Raw genomic sequence first — 25255 nt, 5'->3', positions numbered from 1 at the left:
TACAAGGCATTTAATTTAAACCTAGTCTTCATTCCTGAGTTTGAACACCTGACACTGCTTATGCTTTACAAGGGTTTTTCCTGCACGCTATGCACCTCGGAAGTACTTTGAAAGATACCATAATCTCATTTAGAACGTTTTCAAATTTTATTTGCAACTATTGCAATTACAAAGAATATAACAATGTAAATTTGCATTTAAAGTGACAACCCTTTCTAATAAACAAGGTCACAAATTAGCGTGCACCTATTCTGGCTTCGGGCAATTTTCATAGGATGGAAATTTTCCTGCATGACAATTTGTCACGCTTTACAGCATTGCATTTTCATAGTTCAATACATACGAACAGAAATACATCTGTTCCTACTTGCAGAACACACATATGTATTTCTGAAATATAGAAATACAACTTTTAGTCACTTTCATTTGTTTTATTGAGAGGAAGAAAAGGAAGAATCCATCCATGGCTTTTGTCAAGTCATACAATACACTAAGAGCCCTGATTCTCTCCTCCCTGAATTTATTCTCTCATTAGACTTGTTTGTGGTTTGTTGTTTTTTTTTTTTTTTAAACAGGAGTAGGGATAGAATCACTGTCTTGTTTACAGCCCTGCAGGAGACTGAGGTAAAAAAACTCAGACAAAGAGATGCACACTATTACAAATGCAAACAGCCATCAAATTGTCCAGTTTATTGATGGGAATTCAAAATTGATACAAAACATGCCCTCTTTGCATGTGGTATTTTACCCTTAAAATGTTTCCGACAGCGTCAGGTAGATTCAGAGATAAGAATATACTTCGGCTTTCAGCATATACCTTTTAATAAAGGTATTACACAAAAGCCACCAACTTACGTAACACATGGTCCCAAAATTGCTTTCAGACATTTTGTTTATCAAAAGACTCAGATCTTCTGCTGATCTGATGAAATAAAGGCTTAAAAATGTTTTAAGCCATTAATAAGTATCCTATGGCAGAGTCAAGAAAGTTTAACGATTTCCATTATAATCTTGGGCATAAAAAGGCAACAGTCCTAAAAAAGCAGCCCTCCAGAATATATGGAATGCGGCAATGGGTACGATGCCAATTTATAATGATCAAGTTAAGTAAAACAGATTTTTAAAGCTATGAACGATGTGAGCAGTATCACAGCAAAATATTTAATGAATACCACAGAACCGATCAAGTCTGAAAGTTGAGCAGATGTTGTTTCAATCAACAGAGATCTGTAATGTCAAATATACCAAAACGTTTTCTAAAATAAATTCCTAATGCAGAAAAATTGATTTAAAGTTTGCTCCTAGCTAATAGTACCTTTTATTTAAATTGGACCCTAAACTGATCAGACAATACATAGCCCACACTTTCGGACATTTATAATAAAAAAGCTTTTATTTTCAATTGAAACAAATGCACCATCCTGCACTTGAAGGCTATAACGAGCCATAAGCATATTCCAAGGTGTATCAACGGCAACAGATTTGTTTCACCTCCACTGAGAAGTTACATAATGCACTCTTAATTGGTAAAGAAAAATTAAACTCAGCCTTCTCAAAGCTGCTGTACTGTGTTTCTTGGTTAATGTACAGTTCCACAGTCAGACCAAGAGTTTGCAGTCTGTGCAGATATCGTAGTCAATCAATAGTATTGTTTAATCATCATCTTCCTCCTCTTCCTCTTCCTCCTCAAAACTATCTTCAAAGCCCTCGCTGTCTTCCTGGTCCTCATCACCTTCTATCGCCGTATCCCATTGTGGATGATTTTCTGGCACTGGTTTTGCTTCATGAACTTCCAGCTGTAATTGGATAGAGAGAGAAAAGATGGGGAAAAAAGTTACAGACAATACACACCCATTTGGGAAAACAAAAAAACCCACAAAACAAAAATGACACACCACATGAAATTGACAGTTTAAAAAACCCCAAAAACCAAACACAAAACCGAAACAACCCACCCCCCCACCAAAACAAAACCAACAACTGCTTCCAGAAATAACGCATGCCAGATTTTTCTCATTAACTGGATCTATCTAGGCCTAAGGGCAGGGAAATGGCATGGCAGACCTCAAGGTATAAAGCCAGAGCCAACCATACTGCAGATATTTAATAAATGTGAGAAAATGTGGATTAAAATATGCAGGCACTGGAAAGCATCACAAACTTTAGTCCCATTTAATCCATCGTAAAATTGCCACTACTGGCATCAGGCAGAAACCGCTTCCAAGTCCCTCCTTGACACTGTTTTAAAATTAGGACAGCTTCAATTCTTAAAGATAACAGGACTTTTGGGGTTTTAATAGCCATATGAAGTAGCTTTCAATCTAATAGAAATATATAACACAATTAAACATCACCTTCAATGGTTTAATCTGATCCAATCCCATATACGAATCCGATCTTAAATAAACTGTGTACTGATAGTTTCCAGGCTTGCCTGGTGCTGGGAACTTCAGCTCTACCTACAAAACAGAATTCACGCCGTAAGTTCTTACTGCTTTCAAGTGACAGATTAGAAAAAGTACCCAAGTACTCTAAAACTTTTTAAGAAAAAAAGTATTATTCTGTAGTAGTGTTTATTGCTTATTAGTTTCTTACAAGTGACACTTCTATGAAAATCTCTACATAATAAAATAGCCACAGAAAAGAGACAGAATACCCAAGCACAATACTTCCATGAAAGCTGAATAATCAAGTCACATTTTTTCCTGAATTAGACCAAGTAACTCTACATTAAGTACACAATTTCACCCTGTTGTATGCTTCCTAAATCTCAAAAACCCAAACAGGTTAAAATATTTAGTCTGCTGAAAGTATTAGCTTAAGTCTACTGTTATTTGAAATTGAACATAAAATCTAGTTTGAAAGAAAATACATCAAATCTCCATTTTTCAGAAGAGCAAAGAACACAGCCAAAGGTTACAGTCTGAGAAAGGTTCATGCGAGCTGAGGCTAATTAATTTGTCACAGCCTCTGCTTTACAGAAAAACAACACTTAGTATTTCTCACACATTTGAATAACTTTAAGAATGATCATTGTGTACAAATACTGGTTTTCATCAGCTTTTGATATCGGGGGTGGGGTGGGAACCCCATATTCTGCAAAGAAACGTGAAAGTCTTCTTAAATTATTTTTTTCTCCACTATCAATTTTCAGTTAAAAAGGCTCTTCTCTACTTTTATCAGGAGAGTAAAATTTGTTTTCCATCTTAAGAAATAAGTATGAAAAAATTAAAACCTAAATGTATTTCCATACCATAAGACACTTATGGTCTTGTAACACCCCAAAAGAAAATTCTTGAAGTACTTTACCTCTTCTTTATCTTTTAGTGTACAAACATGATACGGCATACATATTAGCATCTGCTCCTTCCGATCTGCAATATATAGCCACCACCATTCTTGTTTTTCCTTTCATAAAAGAAAAAAACCAAACAAACCAGGATTATTGGAGTCATACTAAGTGTAGGTGCATCATTTTATAACAGGCAATTGTGTTTCTCTGGTCCTTATAATACAGATAGAAAGGAGGTGGTTTGTGTTTAGTGGGTTTTTTCAAACTCTTGGATGTGTATGAATAAAATATATAGTATATACCGCACACTGAAAGCAAACAGGTTATCACAAGTAACTGTTGGTCTCCAAAGGCTTCATTCAGCCTAAGCTACCATGTGAGACATGGTACCGTTCTGAAGAATTGTGTCCACTGAGGATTAACAAGCAACTTCGTGCAATATAATACTACCTTAGGCCCTTCAACAGAAACCCAGCCTGGATAACAAGGTCAGCATATAAAGCAAGGCATGCCAAAAGACAGATAAAGTACTCTTCCCAGTGAACAATCTTTTTCAGGAAAGTATGCTTTGCCCCACTTCTTCCCTCCCCCTCTAAAAAGTAGGAATCTGCTGAAAGTTGGAATTTGGACACACCGAGATTTCACTTCAAGGAAGTATGAACTGCAGGCAATATTGATATTTGTAAAGGATACCCAACAACTGCTGCCTATCACACACAGCTTTCAAAATAGCTACAGGTCTCAAAGGTCTTACCACTGCAGGCACTAAAGCAGAGTTCGTAAACTAAATGAAATGAGTGCAGTCCTTCATAAAACACAGCAACACTGTACAAAAATAATAGTTATCCCTCAGCTGGAGTCAGATTGTTAAGACTGTGGTGCAGTTCAGCAGCATAGACACAGCCATTCTCAAATGGGAAAGACTATAGCTCTTCAACATCAGCTGTTCTTCATTTAACCGCTATTCCTTTTTGATTAACCCTCTGGCACACATTTTAGGCAAAATCCACTTTGTTTTAATAGAAGCTGAAACCTTTCTGTTGCAGAGAAGTTAGTTCAGTACTGCAAAGCTAGTTTCGGTTCCTTCACCGTAAGTCTTTTCTTTAAAAAAGTGAGAATACCAGGGGGGAGAGGGGAAGACTTCTTTATATTTATGAAGAAGTATTTTAGTAGATAGGTAATAGTCATAACAGCATAATCTTACCCTTAGGGAAAAAAGGGGAAAAACCCACACGTTGTAGGCAACCCCAATGTTACACTGCTGAACTGTGTTCCAACACAATTTTTACCCACCCCTGATGGTCTGGTAACTGATCACGTTTATAACAGACTGGAGCCCTAAAGAATGCATCTTATGACAGTTACAAGTCAAGCTCCAAACCAGGAGGCCAATTTTTATATATTTACACCAACAACAATCAGGTAAGTTGCTTCAGTGCCACATGAAAGTGGTTGTTTTGCTTTGTTTTGTTTTTAATCTAACAGCATTAGAAGGACTGAATGAAAGGATACAGTGGACTTTAATGCCACCACTGAGCCCCTTCCAAATTCCCAAGGTGGGAAGCAAGTGCTGTTAATATGTAGAGTTTGAAGAATTTTTGTCTCTACTGAAAGAGTCAGAAGTTCAGTAGTTTTGGTGTGTTGTTTTTGCGTTTGTTTTGTTTTTTTAAACGCTTTAGAAGCCAGTGTTTGGTGATCTGAAATTTAAATAATGCAGGTTGAAAAATTACAAGAGCTAAATTAACTCCTCTTCTCTTTCGAAGTGGCTAATTGTTATGCTAGTAATAGTTATCACCATCTCACTGAAATATTCAACTAGCAAACTACAGATTTGCAATGGCAAGACACTCACACCAGCAACCAAAACACCCTGATTAGCACTGTTGAGTCCCAGAGCAGAGGAGTGTAAAATTAACTCAGTATGTTAATGCCCATTTTACAGTCTATAAAAGTAAAACCAACCGCATCACAGTAAAGCAACAGCATTCCTTCACGTGTTTACAACAACAGCACTGAGAACAGGACAAAAACCTATTCATATACTATTTAAGACCAGAATTAGTAGAATTATAAGAAGTCCTTTTTACAACTATTCCAAGTTATTTTCTTTACAAAAAAACATCCTGTGTGACTACAAGGCATAAGTTATTTTATCTGTAAGTTTCAACAATAAATATATTGTCAATGTGCTTGACAGCTGTAGCAAAGAAAATCTTACACACTTGAAGTGTTTATTTCCTAGCCAAGGGGCCTCTAGGAATATAAGGATAAACAGTGTAAATAGTACAGATGAACAAGAACTAGAGACGCTAGATCCATTACAGAAATGGCTACTCACTATTTTGGGCCTATAAGGACTCTGACCATAGAAAAAAGGATTTGCATTTGTATCAATACATTATTTTTGATGTTACCAAAACACTGTGCTGACTTACTACACATTGTGCATGTTTCCATCACTCTCAATGGCAAGGAATTTTTTTTTTTTTTTTTAAGAACAAAGATCAAAACTGTCAACTGGATTTTCACAAAAACTGGTAAAAATAACAGCCAAGGGGGGAAAGAAATACCAGAACAAACGACATTCATTGATCTAATGCTCAAAGGAATCTATAAACTCTTTGGAAGTAAAGCTTCTGACCCCAAAGTGCCACTGCTTTTTTTATAGAAAGGACAACTGTGCAGGAGTATCATTTTCCTCTCTCTTATTGGGTGGAATTTAAAGTTTATGCCTGTGAGAATCTGGCAAACTAACAGGCAAGTGGGCAAAATGCCCTTTAACAGATGGGTGCAAGGTTTGGCATGCCAGAGAACCAGTATGTTCATGAAATTGGAATACCAGGGCCAATTTCCACCTAAAAATGTCAAAACTACAATCTGTGCAGTTTCTGGATCCATGGATGCAAGAGCAGAAGATAATTATTTAGGAACCTGCAAAGATTAAAGATGCATCTCTGGCAGAGTAATCAACTGCCCAAAAACTTAGATGAAACAGCGTTAAGGCTACCTCCTGAGAACAAGTATATTAGGCTCAGCTACACTCAAACATCCGTAAATTCTGGAAATAGAGACTCACACAACTAGAGCATTTCATCCTTAACTCTCCATCTCTGAACTGGCCATGACCACAATACACATAGTACTCTAAATCACAGATGAAAAAAACACCCAGAGAGTACAATGGATTTTGTTCTTCAGACGTTGTAAATCAACTATATGAACAGGCTCCAACTGCAGCTACAGCACTAAGTACAGCTGCATTCAACTTCCAGTAAATCAGTGAAGAGAGGCTGGAAAATTTACAGCTGCAGTACCATGAGATAATACATGTGCATCTTTCAAGTTCAAGCATTCAGTTCAGCCCTGGATTTTTTTTTTTTTTTTTTGCACAGTACTGTATTTAGGTTTTATCATAAAACCTATCAGCAGCTTGGTTACACACAGCTGAAGCTTAAGCAGCTTTGTACAAAGTATAAGCGAAGTCTCCGAAGAAACCCTCAGTGCAGCAAAAAAGAAATACGAATAGTTAGCGCCCCTGTGGCACTGGGCATAGCACATACTCACTGTTTGAGCTTAGACTGATGACCAAAGCCAGCTGCCTTCACAGCAAGGAGGTATTAAGACTCTGCTGCGTATTTGACATGATCTAAGGCAGCCAGAAGAGCAGAATGCCAGTACACCTTTTTCTATTATGCTGGTGTGTACTGCTGGAAGCTGTATTGAGAGATGGAAGGATACCTAACAGTGTCAGGAAAATACAGCATTAAGATCAGCCATTACAAAGCTAGATGTTGTGAGGCCACACAACTCTCAGCTAAGGCCTTCAGGAAAACAATTTCCTTGGTTTATTTGTCTATCTTGTCTGGCTCCTTAGCAACAGGTCTTGCTTCCCACACTTTGCTTTCTAATGATAGCAGAACTAGGTAAAACCAGCAGAAACAGTATGATCGCAAGCATGGGGGCAACGGAATATGTTTTGCACATGCAACAAGCTGTACAGGGTATAGACATAAAGAGCCTTGGGGACCAAAAAGAGGGAGCAAATATATACAGTGTCTTCCTTTTTTCTCATGTTTTCCTGTTCTTCCCCATCCCGGTTGTCTCCTTTAAACCACAAAAGGAAGCATAAGCCTTGCATCCTGCCTCCCTGTTATTGGAGATAGCACGACGAGAGAAAAGAGATCCTAGATTAGTTCCCCAATCAGACAGCAGGGAAGCAAAGGAAACCCTCTGAACCACTGGCCTGGAAAGAAAGTGTGGCCAAATACTCCTTCCTCCTGGTTCTAATCTGGTCACCTCCCAAAGACCTAACTTATTTGCTCAGAACAGAAAACCCACATTTTGAAAAATCCCATCTTTTTCAAGGTTTCGTTGCTGTAATAGGTTTTCAGACACCTGTTGAGTGGTTAGCTGTTTGTGTAAGTAACAACTGATATATCAGAACATACTTTCAACACCAAAAGCTGCTGTAGGGGCACCTCAGCCTATCTACTATACTAAGTCACCACTCTCAAATACATCCCTTTCTCTGATACCCATCCACACCTGATCTTGTATTTTGGAGCTCTATAGGAAAGATTGTTCCACAATCGGCTTCCGCCACTTCCAGACTACACTGTGGTAGAGAGACAGCTTTGCCAACCCTCTCCATCTTCCACAGCTGCACACTGTGTTGCCACCATGCTGTTGCGTTAAGACTTGAAGTCAAGCAGCAAGCCAAAACAATCTGGTGATCCAAATGACCCCCAAACTCTCCTGTCATTACTGTTAACACAGGAGGACTCAGGACCTCCCCCGCTCACAGGCACTTGCAGTTAAAGAGCAAGTAATACTCTACCCTTAACTCTGTATTAGAGCCACTGCTGAGCTTTCACATTCCATAGCAAAAAAAAAAAAAAAAGGACTATAAATTAGATCCCTATGTATCTGAAAGGTTTCATTCTGAATCTATTTATCTATATGTAGCAGACCAGCAGAAAAAAAAAAATTCAGCATTATTGCCATCAAAAAGGAACCTTAAATTCTGTAAAAGTTTGCAAGTCTATGGGAACTGGATAGAAATAATAATACATTAAAAGCTTTTAGGAAAGTTATCTGAAGGAGTTTAAGAGGATTTTATAAATTAAGACTTTTTTTAAATGAAGATTAGCAATTTTTTCAGGTATTAGACTTTTCTTAAAAGCCCGGTGTTTACAGTAAAAATATAAAAAGAGCAATTAATTTTTATTATATTAATTCTCATGTTTCACAACTGTAATGTTTTCTATTACTGACCTCAGGAAAAAAAAGACTGTAAACGGGATGTGTTATCTTTGACTTCGTTTCAAGAAGGGCTCGTTCCTTTCTCTGTATACTTTGTTGTAATTCTTGCCACTCCTGTCAAAGACAAGTTTAAAGAGTTACTGTGTACTAGCCATCTTTTGCATTAAAGAAAAAAAGACATTTTAGCCCATGGAAACAATACATATGACAAGTTCTTGTGCTACACTACACATTATAAAAGGGAAAGGCACATAGAGATTAAGTTATATAGTACGATTAAAAGCAAAAAGAAAAAAAAAAATCAAGCAACAGTAAAACTAAAGAGACCATTCATGTAAATATTTTAAAAACCCCAAAACACAGATCTGCGGGGCTTGCACACATTCTTCAAAACTCACTTCTACAGCACTGCCCATAAACACTCACTACCTGAGCTGTAAGAGCCCTGATTACAAGCTTGATGATTCTTTTCCCATCAGAAGCTTATTCTCACCCTGTACGGGACTTCCAGCTGTCACTCTCAAGTCTTCCACTGTAAGACCTGTGGTGCAGAAATCACCTACCACCATAATGCCTCATTCTCAATTACAGTTTCGAACAACTAACCTAATTATTAACAGTTGCTAGACTTTAGTAAGAACATGTACAAATTCGTTCAACTACTGCATGCTTATAGTATACATTATGCAGTATGCAACAGCCGCTGCATGTAAAGAACAAAGTTCAAAGGAGAAACTTTATCTCACAAAATCTGCAGCAGCTAGTAATCAAATTAAGCTGCAAGAAACATTACAATCTTTCCCTGAAGTTAAGCTATTTTTCTCATGTAATTTTTAAGTTTTCTATCTATGCTGCAAAGACCCTTCTCTGCTCTCTCTGAAACTGACTTGCACTGACAAAGCTCTTATGCCGGAATAAGATCTGAAAACCTCTGGAGAACTGATATTACTCCTTCATCCTAGTGTTGCCTAGCCTGAGGGGATGCTAGAGGATTAAAATGCATTTTCTCTCAACCCCAGAGGCAACATTACCCTTCAAGAAAAAGTAAGGCTTACAGCTTCATCATCTTTGTTTTGCTTCTCATCTTGTTCTCTGTCAGAGTCTCTGTCACTTCCATCATCTTTTTCACTTTGAGAATCCCTGTTTGTTTCTTCTTCTTCAGATTCACTTCCTTTATCAGAGATGTCCTCCTCTTCTTCCTTCGCAACTACTTCCTAATGGGAAAGGAAAAAAAAAAAATGCTCTAACTTAGTTTGTCTGCATTATTGTAGTACGCAGCATTCATAGCACCCATCTTAAGGTCATAGCCCTTATTTCCTATTTTGATCTACACTCTTCTTGTGTCACAGAGTATGTCTATAGCGAAGATTAATCCTTTTCACCTCATGTGCTAAGAGGAGCAGGGAAGCAATTTTCCTTCTCCATATGGCACCCACAACACAAATAGGAGAAAACAGTATTTGATTCTGGGGTTGTATTTCAAAGAGTCGTAAGAAAATTAGAAAGAATACAAGAAAGTACCTACAACATAGCCCATGAGGTAGAGAAAACACCATGCAGCGGGAGCATAAAGGTACTAAAACTACTTAAATTTACCAGAAGTCTCATTTCAGTTTTTACCTTTGAAGGAAAAGTAGAATGTACAGAACAATTCACCTCCCAGAAGGCAGCATAACAAGCACTAATAAGAAGGGACTATAAAGCCAGAATTCTAAAGTAGTTGGGCACAGCTTCCAGCAGGCCACTGGAAACATTACTGTGGTGGTTTCCTGATTATTTTACCAATAATTTTTCAATGTAAAGAAAGAAATGCTATTTTAGGAGATATGCTTTACAAAATCACAGAATGAAATGTAACAGATAGATACAAAAAACCCCATCAGATTAGAAGTGATAAGCTGAACAGAATACTAAAATATCAATGAATCTATGAGCTACCCCATTAGCTTGTTTTTGCTTCTGCTGTTTCGGTGGCTGCAATGAAGGTGGCACAGGTTTCTTTTTCAATGGCTTTTTTTTCTTTGATTTTGAAGCTTTCTTGGTTCCTTTATTCTTTTGCTGCCATCCTTTGCTCTTAACTTTGTTGACATCGCCTTGCTGTAGGAAAGCAGTATTTAAAATATTTATTCTGTTCATTAAGTTTCAGGCATTCACTGTACTTTAAGCATTTTAAGCTGAAAACCAAAGTTAGAAAGCCTAGCTCATGAGAGACACTTCAGAAGGCATTTCTGAAAAAAAAAAAATAAATGCTTGAGAAGCACACAATTAGCAACTCAAGATCTGAAAGAAAGTTCTCTTCAGCTAGCAAGAGGAACATTCATTCTTCACTTACCCCATCTTCTGTTGGTTGCTCTTCTGCTGCACATATAGACTGTTCCTTTTCAAACACTTCCTGGTTAGAGAAAGATGTGGAAAACTATTAATGCCTCTCTGTACCAAAAGAGCAAATTATTATTTTTTATTTGAACTTAAACTAAATCACCTTAATCAGTTCTGAAGGTTTTACTCATTATGGCAAATTCTTTTATCAGTGACAAACAACAGGGGATTAACAGATCAAAATTAAACACTGTTTTGAACATTTGGTCTAGGATTTTTCCATCACTAGCATTATAAAGAAATTCAGTAACAACATGTCATCTTGTTCCAAAGAATCTACTTGTTTTATAAAGCATAGAGATCCTGTATCACAAAAGCAAGCAGTAGTAAAATGCAAATTCTGCTCTAGTTGCCAGAGCATTAAAAACTTCAACAGCTGCACTGCTACTCAGGGACACAGGACAGCAAATCAAACCAGAAATATGAAAACGTTAAGACAAAACACAATGTTAGTATTATGTAGACTAGAACATCTCTATGCAAATGGAATTTTCATGCATTTCTTTCTTCAAAACATACTATATGCCATTCAAAAAAAAATGCAGTCATAAGGAGCTGTCTTATATAAAAATGGCAAATATGAGATACCACAACAAAAAAGGCATCATATAAAAGCCTAGCTCTAGTTTTTAGGTCTTGTATCTCAATGCAAGACTGCCTTGTGGAGTTCACGTAGAAAACAGCTTACATGAATCTTCTATATGCTTCAGATGTTTTAATTAATTTCTAAGTGCAGTTCAATATGCTCACAATTTTCAGTTTCCTTCATTTTTAAGATCCAGCATAGTGATACGGTGCTTTTACTTTTTATCTACTGCATCCTCAGTTATCAAGATGATGCATTCTGAAATTCCATAGCATGAACACATGGTACTTATATATACAGACTGCTTTCTGCTGAACTGGCTTCAATGGCTAGTCTGATCCTCAACTGTAATACTCATGCTTGTATGCCTTACCTTAGAGGCATAACTCAGACTTTCTGTTTACTTAGACAATTATCTGAATACTACAAATGCAAAAATTGACACTGTAGGCTTCGTTAGGTAAAAGTTCGCTTAGTTTCTGCGCATTACGTTTTTTGTTCAAAGAAAGTCATTACTGCGTTTTAAGCTAGAAAATAAGCACAAGTCAGAAGTTTGACTACTAGGATGTAGTATTATTTTGGTTATGCCACTTCGCTAGCAATTCAGTAGTCCACTTTCTTCATGTGGCACTAGTGTACCTCCTTTATATTAAGTTATGTATAGTCTGCATTCTGCTGGACTGAGTTTCTTTCATAAAAGTGTCTAAAACACCCAAGAGATTTGTAACATTATGAGCCCACATAAAGTGAAATCAAACACTGTCTTAAGGACTTGAGTGAACACATTATTCTAGTTCAAGAACTAAGTTTCTGAATGTCTCTCTTCCTGTTATTTACAAACCTCAGGACAGTATCACTTGCCATATTCTTTTACTGTTCCCTAGACAACTGCAACGGGTCAGACTGAACTTTGGTTTGATTCCAGGAAAACTTTCTCATTCAGAAACAAAAACATGAGGGAGGATTAAGAGCACAAGTTCTCAATTTCAAATCTTAATTTTACAGTTATATTTACAAAACACTGTTAGCTTGCAAAGAAGAAATGCCTGTTTATTAGCATATACTTGCAGTTACACTGAAAGAACAAGTATTCTTAGTACTTACTGCCATGGTCTGTCTTGTTAGTGTAACCAGAACAGTGACAAGAGAACCTACTGTAATATTGTTGCTGTCTTCATCATCCAAAACTAGGGTAAAAAGAAGAGCAACACATCTACTAAACTTCTTTAAAGCTTTTTTTTCCCATTAAACATTGTTTCTGCTATGTCTAAATACAAGCATACAAATTCCAAAATTTTTAACAAAAAGTAATTTCAAAATATTATTTAGTAAGTCTCTTACAACCTCAAATATACTATCAGGATGAGGGCTGGTAATTCAGCAAACTATAAAACAGCAACATTGAGTTTGAAATTTTAATTGCATGAAAGTTAGAAATTTCAAAGTTATAGCTGCTGTGGGAACCATAACTCTGTAATATTGTGCATTATATATTAAAGCATAAAGCTTCAGAAACATGAAATACCCCACATGACCAAAGGGACCCTGTTATATTTGTTCTGGGAATCATAACTTTGATTTTCCTGACTTTCATATGATTAACAACTCAATTTCAATGCCACATTAACAATCATGCATTTAATTCTTTTTTTTTAGTAGAAGGCAAAGGAAAATAAGAGAACAACAATGATTATTTTAACTAAAACATCAAACATAAAACCCACAGGAAAGCCACTGAGGAGTTTACATCTCCAATCTATGAACTGGAGAATGTTCCAGGGTGGGGAGGAAAAGTTATATCCCAGTGTAGAAATTTTATTTATTCCCACCACCACCTCCCACCCCCACCCTCCCAAAAAAGCAGTTTTACTATTCACTAGGTTTACACATATATATTATATAATGGTAATACTGAGCTAAACAGAAAAGCATATGCGTTGTTTAATCCTCCATACCACACCTGAGTACAGTTGTGTGACAAATGAAGACTATAGGTAGAAAAGGGTTGCTCGCCAGAATATAGGAAGGTATTCCAAGACCGAATTCTAAACTGATTAACAGGACTGTGTACAGTCCTGTGCTACAACAAGATAAAGTCTTTTGTTTGTTTTTAAAAAACACATATAAACAACATTTAGAAACACCAAGATTAACAGACATTTGCTTCCTTAACGGATATTTCCATTAACATTTGCTTCTCACAGAGGACTATGCATAAGCCAAATTACAAATTAGGCTACCCAAACAAAACATATCACATTTTGAATTTGATCATTGCAACCACAGTAACAATATAAATTAGAAACAAGTATTAGAATAACTTTTCAAAATATCTCACATTTACTAGCACTGATCTTCTACAAAGGAAAGGAGACCGCAGAACCAATTCACTTTCCACTGAAAGGCTGTCTAACAGGAACTGCTTAACAATATACCTAATCTTCAGAGAGGAAGAGCATTATACATTCATTGAAACAGTGCACACAAAAGGTAGCTAGCATAGCATGGACAAATTCTGCCAGATATAAAACCCATACAAGGATTATCACAAAGGAACCCATGAATATTTAGTCATTAGGGTCTCCAACTGAAAATCTCACAAAGGACTCTCCATGCTGGAGCAAGCCGAGCATAAATTCTGGAATAAGCACAACTTTTTAAGATAGCTAATAAAAGTGGTATTTCAACCAGAATTCCACATTGCTCATGAAATCTTAAATCAACAGATGAAACGTCAGATAAGCTTCTGTAGGAGAAACTACTGCTGGCTTGGGAATCTGTGAAATGTTTCAGTGTACTTTATCTCCTCAGACCATAAATCTCATGTACAAGAGCCCGCCACTCAAAAAAGTATGTCATTTCCAGGCCACATAAATAACAGTGAGTTGTGTTTCAGCGTCCTCCAAAAGCTTATTGCCAACAGACTATCAAAATGTCAGAAGAGCGACATATACAGAACAAAACGACCTCCCACTCACCCTGTGGTTTTATATCCATAGTGACATACGGAAAGCTGCCAAGGACAGCCATAACTTCATCATATTTCTTATCATCTAAGAAGTGCAGTAAATTGCGACGATCAGAACCTTTCAAACTCACCAAATCCTGAATGCTTTTGATTTTATACTGAATTAAAAAAAAGAAAAAAGGAAGTCACATGGTAGCAAAGAACACAGTCCACAAATAAACTCTTGATAATGCATCACTTGTGTCCCCACATTACTAATACATACGCACCTTTTCATTTATTCTTATAAAAAAAACATACTTTAGGAAGCTATCAAGCATATGTTTTGAGAAACAATAAAACAAAGAGGTTGCATTCAAACCTGCTAAATAGCACTGCTTTGAACATTGGTGTGTTCCATACTATGTCACCCCTTAGAAACGGAATACATTTCTTATAAAACTATTACTTCAGCCAGCTTTTTCAGAAAGCTAACCCAAGAAATTTTACTAACTGGGTTCTTTATTTAGAGTACTTCAGTGCTTTGAGATTTATATTAGCAGGAACAACTAAGTTAATTTTTTTTTTTCTTTTAAATACGGAATTGCCAACAAATCTAAAACCATTCCTTTTAGGATCTGAAGAGCAGAATGAAAAGGTTAAAAGAAACACAGATTTGTCTGAACACTTGATTACTTCAGCCCATTAGAAAAGTGCGTATTTTATTTAAAACTTCATGCATCTAGGTAGACTGATCATACCTCCACTCTAGGGGACTGTATTTTTGAAAAGTTCAATGCATGGGAATCCTGAACAAAGAAGTCTAATAAATTGGTCTCACCCCTCTTTCAGAGGAAGGACAGGTGGGATTATGAGATAGCCAAATTCTTGATTTCTGTACTTTGTTACGCTGCACATCCCCAAAAATACATCTAAAATTGTATACTTTTTTGTATGCTCCCTGTAGTTTAGGGGTGGATTAAGAAAAGTACGTGTTTGATAATACCTATAAGATAATGATTCTTTTATTTCACCCAAAGGAAAAGACTACTTGAATATTTGATAAACAAGCATCTTCAAAAGGGATTAAAAAAATGCAGTACTGAAGAATCTTCAGAATCTTCACACTAACATAGAAACATTTAAACACCACCTAAGTTAAAGCTAAACAAAGCTTCCATTAGATAAAAAGAATGTTTTTAAGATTGATAAGAATTAACGATTGTAATAAGACTATCACAAAAGTCAACAGTTTCTACTAGAAGATAACTGCTTGTTTCTAACCAGGCATTCCTAGAAGATATACTACAGTCAAACAAATACGCAGGTTTGAATACAGTGATATAGTCAATGCAACAGGAGTGAAGACACGTATGCAGGTATTCAGACAAGGCTATTCTTTTTTGTCCTTAAATTCTACAAATACCAACCCTTATCCAACTACAACTACATAGCAATAGCTTTTTAAAGCATCCTCTTTCATACACAGAGGATCACAAAATCTGAAATACTTCCCACAGTAATTGACTTTTTTTCCTTTTATGAACTCCTTTGTGCTACCTTCCAAATGTATTTTCTATCAAACTAGATTAAGAATGATGTAAAGCCAAACAAGGAAAAAAAATCCCCATAGGATATTCCAGCTATAGTCTGGAAAAGTGTTATATTAAATAGGAGCTCTGTAATAAGAAGGAAACTCTGTTTCTTCTGTTTGTGAGGTCAATGTAGACTGATCTTTTACACTCTTTTACACTTAAAAGATCTCTGATCCTAATTCCCACCTCCTGAGATGGACTTTAAAGAAACACAGATCTAGGTAGTATTGTACTGAATTCCTGAAAAAAATAAATACCTTTTTTTTTTTCTTAGTTATTTCATGACCTTGCCTCCTTATAGGCAAATAGGTAAAAGTAGTAACAGAAAACGTTTTAAGACATTACCAAGTATCATTCATAGTTTTGTACCTTTTTGTGATTGGAGACCCGCCTAAGGTTGTCCTCTTCAATGTGAGGCAGCTGCAAAAGGGGAGACTTGAACTGCTGAAGTCCCTGGACAGTCATCTGTGAAAGCTTCATGCAATTTTCCAAAGATCCCAAAGATGGAGCACGGAACTCCCTTTCTTGGGGAGAATGAAACAGATAACATGGTTTTTAATTTTTTTTCTTCTTACACTTTTACAATGTATACTTATGTTACAGACTACAGAAAACCTTGTTTTCAGTCAAGCAAAAGAAAGAGGCATCTTAAAATGTTCAGCATAATTAACCAGGCAGCCTTTTGACTCTCACTGCAGTCACACAGCTCAGCAGACATTTTCTTCCCTCTATTTAGACTATCACAGCTGAACACTAAAAAAGGGAAAGACTTCCATCTAACATTGTCTCAGGGAACAACAGCACAATGTACCTATGCAATTATTATAAAAATTCCACCACTTAAATTTAAAAAAAAAAAGGCAGCATCAAAACCGACTTGTTTTAAATTTGTATATTTTATATATGTGTGTATAACATGTTTAGCTCTATTTTGTAAGCATATCATTACAGTTTATCATTAATCTTTTACAACACAATACATTATTTATAAAATTTTTATCTTGAGATGAACATAAAGCTAGCAGCCTATTACATGCAAGAAAAAAATGTAAGTATAACTGAAGCTAAGCAGGGCATATTATGTTAGGAGGCAGTACGAACAGCTTTAAAAATATCAAAGGCATGGCTTGTATAAGTAAACCTAGAGGTTAAAAGGGGTGTCTGAGCAAACATCTGTTTGACTTTTATTTTAGAAATCACCTGTAATTCCTTCAACATTTTAAAGTACAAAGACATATACACTCTACATAATTAAGATAATTAGAAGATAGACAAGGAGAAAGTCTTAACCAGAACAGAGCAAAAGAAAAAATAGTCATTTAACACTCCTCTTCACGTCTGCAAAGAAATGTAAAAGCAAAGCAGAGAGGTTTCCACATACTGCTATTTACTTTTGTTAGAGAACTATCTATTCATACATAAGACTTCTCAAAACCCTGTTTAGAAAACTTATTTCAGAATTCCCCTGCAGCTCAACCCGGCAATGTTCGGGTCGCTCTATATATACTTTACCATGAAACAGAAAAATAAGTTAGATTCTCTTCAGAGAGCCAAGAGGAATTTAAGCTACTTAATTGTTTTTTCTGAACTCATATGTGGCATATGAAAGAACTGAAGGCAATTTTAAACAAGTATTACAGAAAGCACCTGTAATTTATGACGCCTGCCATTTTATTTAAGAATCAGCATGTGTATTTTCCCTATACTTCAAAAAACTTTTCTCAGGAAAAAAAATCAGCCTTTGATTACCTTGACTGTTACAGGTATATTCTGCATATAAATATAAAAAATAAGTATGAATACAAATATGTGTGTGTACATACACAAATATACTCATATGTATACAGATATGTATATTTTGTATGGACATATTTGGCTGGTATCAGTATATTCGGGACACTACAACAGGGGCACAGAGGCATCTTTCAATAGATTGATTAGACAGATGGTCAGAAGGAATATGCCCACTCTGCCAGGGCTGTGTGATCAAGCTTGCCACACTATCAAGGCAATTACAGATGTGGATAAAAGCAGGTTTACTTACACGTGGGTGAGAAGGCAGACAGGCTGTAACCTGCACCTGACCAAAAGGGTACCAAAGCAAAAATTGCTGAATGTTTAAGTGCCAATAGCCATGTATTTTGATAAACAGCAAGTTTAAGTTAATTTTAAAACATTTTACAGAGGAAATATGAAAAGGTAACAAATCTGACCAAAAAAACAAATTTGGTGTCTTCAGCACGTTTTCTCCTTCAGCACGTTAAATGCATATGAAAGATCACTCCATCACCTCTGCTCCACCTGCCCTTGTTCCCTCAAATGGCCTGTTTATTCATTAATTACACCAAGCTATAAATATAATCAGTTATCAAATCAAATTACATGGCAGGAGCTGTGGTTTTGGTTTTTTTTTAAATCCATTATACTAATAAACACTGTGGCGATTATACACAAAGCAAAGAAAAATAACACCAGAGGGATTATGAATGGAACTACCCAGCTAGAAATACTGATACGTAAAAAAGATGTAATTTCTACCTTTCAAAAAAAGTAGTAATGGAAAGACTAATTTCCATTTTAAAAAAACTTACTTTCCATTTTACCTATCTTCCACCTCCCCCATAATATTTTTGGCTGCTGCTAAGGAAAGTCACAGGATTTTTTTAAATTAAAAAAAACCCACACTGCAAACCAAGTTAATAAAAGAATCCTACATATTCTCTGACAAACTGGCTTTTGCAGGAAATTCACCTAGAGCTTTGAGACCACAGAGCACTAGGTCAGAGTAGAAACTCTTCTCTCTCTTAAAGAATTGACTCATCATCCATATGACAGTAGAAAAACATTTTAACAAAACTGGAGAATACTATTTTGGTTCTCTGAAAATAACACAGGACTTTATATTCCCCGAGAGTGGATTTGAGGAGAGACGGTATAGCTTTTAACACCAACAAACCGCCCCACCATAAAATGAATGCCATTACTGCATGTATTTTGATGGCTTCTGGTTGTCAAAGTGCACAAGACAAGATGACCTTTAATCTAAGGTCATAAAGTCATCCAAAACATATGCCACTAAAGTAGTCAGTCACAAATTTAAATGCAAACCATAGTTGCTTGTGAAGGAATGGTATACACCTCGGTCAAACCACCACCTCTGCATTACACTGCAGCTTCCAACCTGAATTAAGAAATGCACTTTGACTGGAAACTGATGCCTAACCTTTCTGCAGACAGTTACTAGAGCACATTCCACGGTTTTGGCAGCAAACGCCTCGCTTGGCAGGGCAGCTCTCTGCTTATGATACCTAAGGATGATCTCAAAGAAGCCATCAAGATAATTTAGACCCCCTGATTATCAACTACCAGTTAATCGTCACAAAACAATGGATGCAAGCAATGGATACCACAGAGCAAAACGTACTTTCAGGGAGCTGCATGTAAACAGACGGTCTCACAGACTATGCAGAAATCAAGCAGGAGAGTAAAAGATATTTTATCCAATGGTAGCTCACAATTGCCACATTTTCCACCAGGCTAGAAAAAGCTTAGCAGTAACTAAAAACTGACTGGACTGAAATGAAAATAGTATCAATTTTGCTTTTATGAAAGCAAATTAGAACTGTTCCTTGGAAATAACAAATCCAAATAATAACAAATCCAAACTCATCTGCAGAGAATGATAGCTCTGTTAAAAATTAAGAAGTAACCATGATTAAATGATTTTTATGCCAAACCCACACACATTCTTTCATGACAGATTGTTTCTAATGGGGTTTAATAAGAAAGGCAGCGTTCATGACTTATGGGGATGCATAAGCAGCCTGAGGTACCACTTTTTGCTATCTGGGGAGGCAGGATGCTTGTCCCTGTGAAGGGCTCAGACAGCAGAACTTCGTAAATCTCATTCTGTGACGTGCTGTCCTTAGTGTTTCTCAGTCTTTCTTGCATCTCCTTCAAGAACAGCCGATACTGGACCAACAGTTGAATGCTATATGGACATTTTTAAAATTATCAAGGAAAACGAAGTGCCAAGATTCTCAAGATTCATCCAAGATGCCTCTCCTCAGAAGACTGGATGACAAAGTATGCATAAATGGTTACAGATATTTTTAAGCTAATAATAATAATTCAGGATATTTGAAAGACATAAATGAATGCAGTGCAAAATGAGACTCCTCATCCCACCATCAATTTAGGTTTCACAAAGGAAGATTTGTCCAAAAAATATTTCTTTAGGTAATATTAACGCATGCCATCATCTTTGTATTTTCACAGATCAGGGCTGCTGAACATCTATGGCTAATTATAGCATGTGATAATTTTATGTACCATGTCAAGGGTGATTTAAGTGAAAATTAGAACTAAACCCAGAAACATCTGTAGTTAAGTTTTAAGCTACTTAATTATGTTAAGATGACAAATACACAAACTTGAACAAAAACAGTCTCAAAAATTTCATTATCTAACTAATTTTACTCATATCTTAAAAAAAAAAACCTGGCACCTTTTCAATTTCCAGTTGTTTCCCAACAATAGTCAGCAGGAGGGCAAAATTCTCTCTACATGTACGGTCATCAAAAGCAGGGTCAACATTTTAAATTTGCTAAGTGATAAGTAGCAAAAATTGCTATTTTCCAAAATTCTGAAACACTTTACTTTCAAGTCCTCAAATTCATTACTGGCCTGATGGGCAACTGTTCAGTACCACCTTCCCTTTAATGCTTTGTGCTGAGAGCACTGGCATGGAAGTCAGAGGAAATGTTTGGTACAAATTTCTGAATACTGCCATTTTAAAACTTCAGAAATAATTTTCAGAAAACTTGCTAAAGAAATACCAAACAAATCCTCAACTATACCTATGACACACTTCTTTGCGTTTTTCCAAATATATGGAAGTAACTTCTGCCATACAAATATATGGAAGTAACTTCTGCCATTATGTATGGCAGAAGTTGGCCATACATATGGCCAACTTCTTCCATTGGATGGAAGATAATTTCTCATCCACTTTCACAGACTCATTGAGGTTGGCAGGGATCATGAAAATCTCTAAAAATTGTTAGTAGTAGAGGTTGTTTAGGATTGTTTTTTTAATAACCATCACTTCCCATTTCAACATGCAAATGGAAAATTAGTTTACACTATTGTCTTCCAAAATACTGTTTGATTTTTTATTTTAATTTAAGCTAAAACCTAAATTTTCTGGTACTTCAAAGCAGTTTATTAAATACGCTGCATCTATAAGTAATTATTGTACTGTCAAATTAAAAAAGGTATCTCTGTGTACATACAGAACTAGAGGAGAATACAACCTGAATGACCTCCAAGTAGCTGTAAAGTATATCATGTACTCTGTTAAGTATCTTATTTCAGCTTTTACAAGACATATAGGTGTTTTTCATTTTTCATAGACTTCCAGTTCTGTTGCATAAGAAAAGCTGCTGGCTGTATTATTCTGGTTTCATTTAACACAAGTGAAAACAAGTATTTGCTAGTTGACTAATATATACATAGGCCATCTTAAAAGACACCTTCTAGAGTTCTGAAGTGTTTTTATAAAAAAAACTATCCAGATTAAAAAACATACCTATATTTGGCATACACAACAGCTTATAAACAAGTAAAAAGTTGTCTTCACTCAAGTGCTTTTCATAATTAGCTATAATATGTGGACTTGGTCCTGCTCAGATAGCAAAACTTAAAAAAAAACCCACAAACCAACACTTCCAAAACAGCTACTTCGCTTTTTATGAAATTATTAGTTTAATAATGTAAGTTTCACAGCATTAGTTTCCTCACCTTAAATCTGTACTGGAGATATCTTCTCCAGTGCTAGTCTGGAGAATATTCACAAAAAGGTATCCAATATCTATCCACAACTGAGCTCTTAATATGATACTCATTAATAAATATAATGTAATGTTAGGTGAAGATTACTTCTACAATGAAAAATACAGCTACTGTTTCCTTCCAGGTTTCAAGTTTTCTCCCCAGCAGTCTCACAGACTAGTAAAGATAGGGTTTAAAAGAGAAATAGAAATATAGTTAATCAATACTTCTTTCTAAAATAGGACACGTAAGCCAGCATGCAACAGCTTTATCTGCTCACGTTCCCTCTCTTGTACTTTATCTGGTTATGGAGCACAATTTCCAGCACCACTTGCAATAGTGCTGGGAAAGATCTTCCAAAGCCATTCTTGCTAGGAGGCTATCAATGCTTGCTGAAGGAGTTTTGGTTTAGTAAAGATCAACCAATGAGTATTATTTGATGGCAAGCAAAATGGTCCCCAGTTTGGCATAAAAAAAAAAAAAAGCCTTGCCTATGTTTGTTGCAGTAACGGAATGAGATCCGAGTCTTTGTTTCTTTACACTGCAAGCAACCATCTTCAGCATAATTGCCTTTTTAGCTTAAATATTACATTTCAATTAAATTGTAATTTTTATGTCAATTATGGCAAAGCACCTGCCACTACACGTTTGGGAAAAAAACTACATAGCAGTATCAACAGCATAGGAACCAGAAATGGAGAAATATGAGCAACACACAAAGAAATGACAGCAAAGAAATGAGCCAAAACACAAGTGACACTCATAACAGAAGAGGAAGAACTGTGAAAGTGCAAATTAAAAGACAGATGAACACAAGGTTCAATGTGTCTTATACTAAGTGCTTTGCTACCAAAAATGGACCAGATCTTTAAGAAAAGGTTTTCAATTGCACTTAAGGTGAAACTTTTAGTTGCAAAAATTACAAGGTAAACACAGATACTCAAGATTTCAGAGCAGGTCTTGGTGGCAGCAGCAGCATTTCAATCTTCAAAATGGAGAGCTCTCTCATTACAGTGAAAAGAGCAAAAATGCATTTAGGCATTTCTAAATATTACAGGTTAAGTTTCTCACAAGAACCAATGAAATACTGCAATGAAGAATCTTATTTACTAGTTTTAATTATACAGTTTCTTTTCTTACCTTCCCGGCTTCGAGCCATTATTATTAGTTGGCAGATCACATTAATCATTTCTTGAAGTAGTGCAGGACTCTTTTTCAGGATAAACTGCTGATCTGCAAGACATAACTGGCTGCAATTATGCTGCACTTCTATTAGGAAAAAAGGGGAGTGTTTACACGATCAGGACATTTAATGGTACAGTCTTAACTTCTATTCATCCTCGTCTTATTGAAAATATCACTTTATTCACATTGAGACATCCATCCGTAACACTCCGTAACAAAACAGGAAAGAGCAAGTGCTAAGAGGGAACACAAATTTTATGTACCAGACAAACAGCTTCCGCACCAAATGAAAAAGTACTTATTAGATCCATCTAAAAAAGCAACAGGATGGCATAGACGATTTGCCAGTCTTATTAAAAGACCATTAATTCTTCAGATAATTAAAAAAAAAAGGATTTTTACTTTTAAGTGAAACACCAATTTTGGGAAAAACATTATTTGTGAAGTACTAACTACTTTTGAACACAGATCTGTGAAGTTCTAAGTACAAACAGTAACTAAGTGGCAAGGAAGAGGAGGTACTTTTAGTGGCTATTTAAAAAACTGATCATTTTTCTTTTGAAAGAAACTGAAAAATTTGAACCAAAGCATCTTCTTTGTTTGGTTGGTTCAGGTTTGGGGTTTTTTTCCACTTGCACTAAAATATAGAACATCTCAAGTTCCCTGGTCAGCCTAAGAAACCATGAAACTCATGGTTGAAACTTAAGAACTGCATTTAGAAACATTTCAGTTTGTATATTTACAAGTCTGAAAAATTGCAAAACACAAAACTGAAGCTCATGTAACTGATATTTTAAAGTTCCAATCTTGTCACCCTTGCTTTACATAGTGGGGGTAAACAACTCCAAAAATAACCATGAATGGAAATGTTAGAGAGCAATATTATGCTTATCTTAGATTTCTTTACTCTGAAAAGCAAATACATTTCACATGTTTAACTTTATTCTATTACAAAGAAAAAAAAATGATCAGTCACATTTGCAGCCAAAATGCCTTAAAAACTAGGATATTAATATTACAGGGCTATCAAGAGAATGAGAAAATGCTAAGTAAATGTTTTAGAGAGTCATTAAAGTTGAAAATCTAAGTACACTGCATACAGATTATTAAGCAGAGATCCATGCAACTCTAATGGACAAAAAGTATGTTTATGAGTACTGTAGCATGCAATGTGTTGCTCTGTTTCCAACAATATCCAGTTAGTGGAGAAGCCATTACCTTCTTCAAGGACCTCAGGAACTTTCATCCTGGCAAGGTGAGTCAACAGCAGAACTCTGGCTTTCAGGCTGTAAGGGCAGGTGAGTGGAGGCTCGTTCTTCTTTAAATTTATGCCACCGATTTCTCTGATTAACTAAAATAAAATAGTTAAATACAAATAGCTGTTTTGGTGCTAAAGAGAAACAAATACAGGAGGAGAACAGTTTATAAGGAAAAAAGTTACATTCACAAAGCAAGCCTTTAAGTAACTTTTCCCTGGAAAATTCTGTAGAGATGAACATTAGCCATTTTTATTCATAACCGAGCTCCAAAAAGTCAAAAAGTATCTTTAAATGCCTTGTTTCAATGTGGGTGTGACGGAGGAAGTAAAGAATTGCACAAAAGAAACTTGCTTTGAGTAGTACTGAGTAAATTTGTATCGATAAATGATTTTTAAAATCTGATTTTATTGCCAAGTTTTACTAGATTCAACCATATTTCTACAGTATTTATATTAAACTCAATATGCACTAGCAACAGCATCATCTTGAGACCTTTCACCTATCTAAGACCTAGCCAACTTTCTCAGAAATAGCCTCAAGTATCAGAGGAAGGAGGGTTATAAGCCTGAACTCTCTGGTAGGCTGAAGATCAAGTATTTTAACTTATTTATAAACAGCACCAACTTGAAGAAAAGCGTGGTATTCTTTATCCAGGATGACTTATCTTGATCCTGACTAGACCAAGACACACAGTTCAAACAGGTCTGTCATCTGAATTTGTTGAAAACCCTGGAGGGAGAAGCTGCAAAGCTGACTAACAGAGGCTCATAGTTTACAAGAATCAATACATGGCCCAGAAGCTTCACTTTTTAGGTCAACAAGTCACCTGAGGAGAGACTGAGGTTCCAAAATCTCCAACCACAAAGGGAAGTTAGGATATCGACAGCCAAGCTACACTGACCTTTGACCAGCGTTTCC

At 36.0% G+C, this 25255-nt stretch overlaps 1 protein-coding gene across 1 annotated transcript in view; it reads right to left on the bottom strand.

The window, feature by feature from the left end:
* Positions 1–671: 671 nt before the first annotated feature.
* Positions 672–25255, bottom strand: part of SEC63 (SEC63 homolog (S. cerevisiae)) — a 67422-nt gene continuing 42838 nt past the window's right edge. The window contains exons 10-21 of the mRNA XM_009327933.1: positions 24297–24429; positions 23034–23126; positions 16431–16585; positions 14498–14645; positions 12624–12706; positions 10887–10946; positions 10493–10651; positions 9610–9768; positions 8567–8668; positions 3310–3408; positions 2355–2459; positions 672–1796 (exon numbers count right to left, since the gene is read on the bottom strand). Of these exons, the coding sequence (XP_009326208.1) occupies positions 1653–1796; positions 2355–2459; positions 3310–3408; positions 8567–8668; positions 9610–9768; positions 10493–10651; positions 10887–10946; positions 12624–12706; positions 14498–14645; positions 16431–16585; positions 23034–23126; positions 24297–24429 (1440 nt within the window). The 3' untranslated portion in view covers positions 672–1652. The remainder of the gene's footprint in view (positions 1797–2354; positions 2460–3309; positions 3409–8566; positions 8669–9609; positions 9769–10492; positions 10652–10886; positions 10947–12623; positions 12707–14497; positions 14646–16430; positions 16586–23033; positions 23127–24296; positions 24430–25255) is intronic.

Source organism: Pygoscelis adeliae, unplaced genomic scaffold (assembly GCF_000699105.1).
Source record: "Pygoscelis adeliae isolate BGI_AS28 unplaced genomic scaffold, ASM69910v1 Scaffold76, whole genome shotgun sequence".
Classification (NCBI taxonomy): Eukaryota; Metazoa; Chordata; class Aves; order Sphenisciformes; family Spheniscidae; genus Pygoscelis; species Pygoscelis adeliae.
This window is presented reverse-complemented; position numbering and strand designations above follow the sequence as displayed.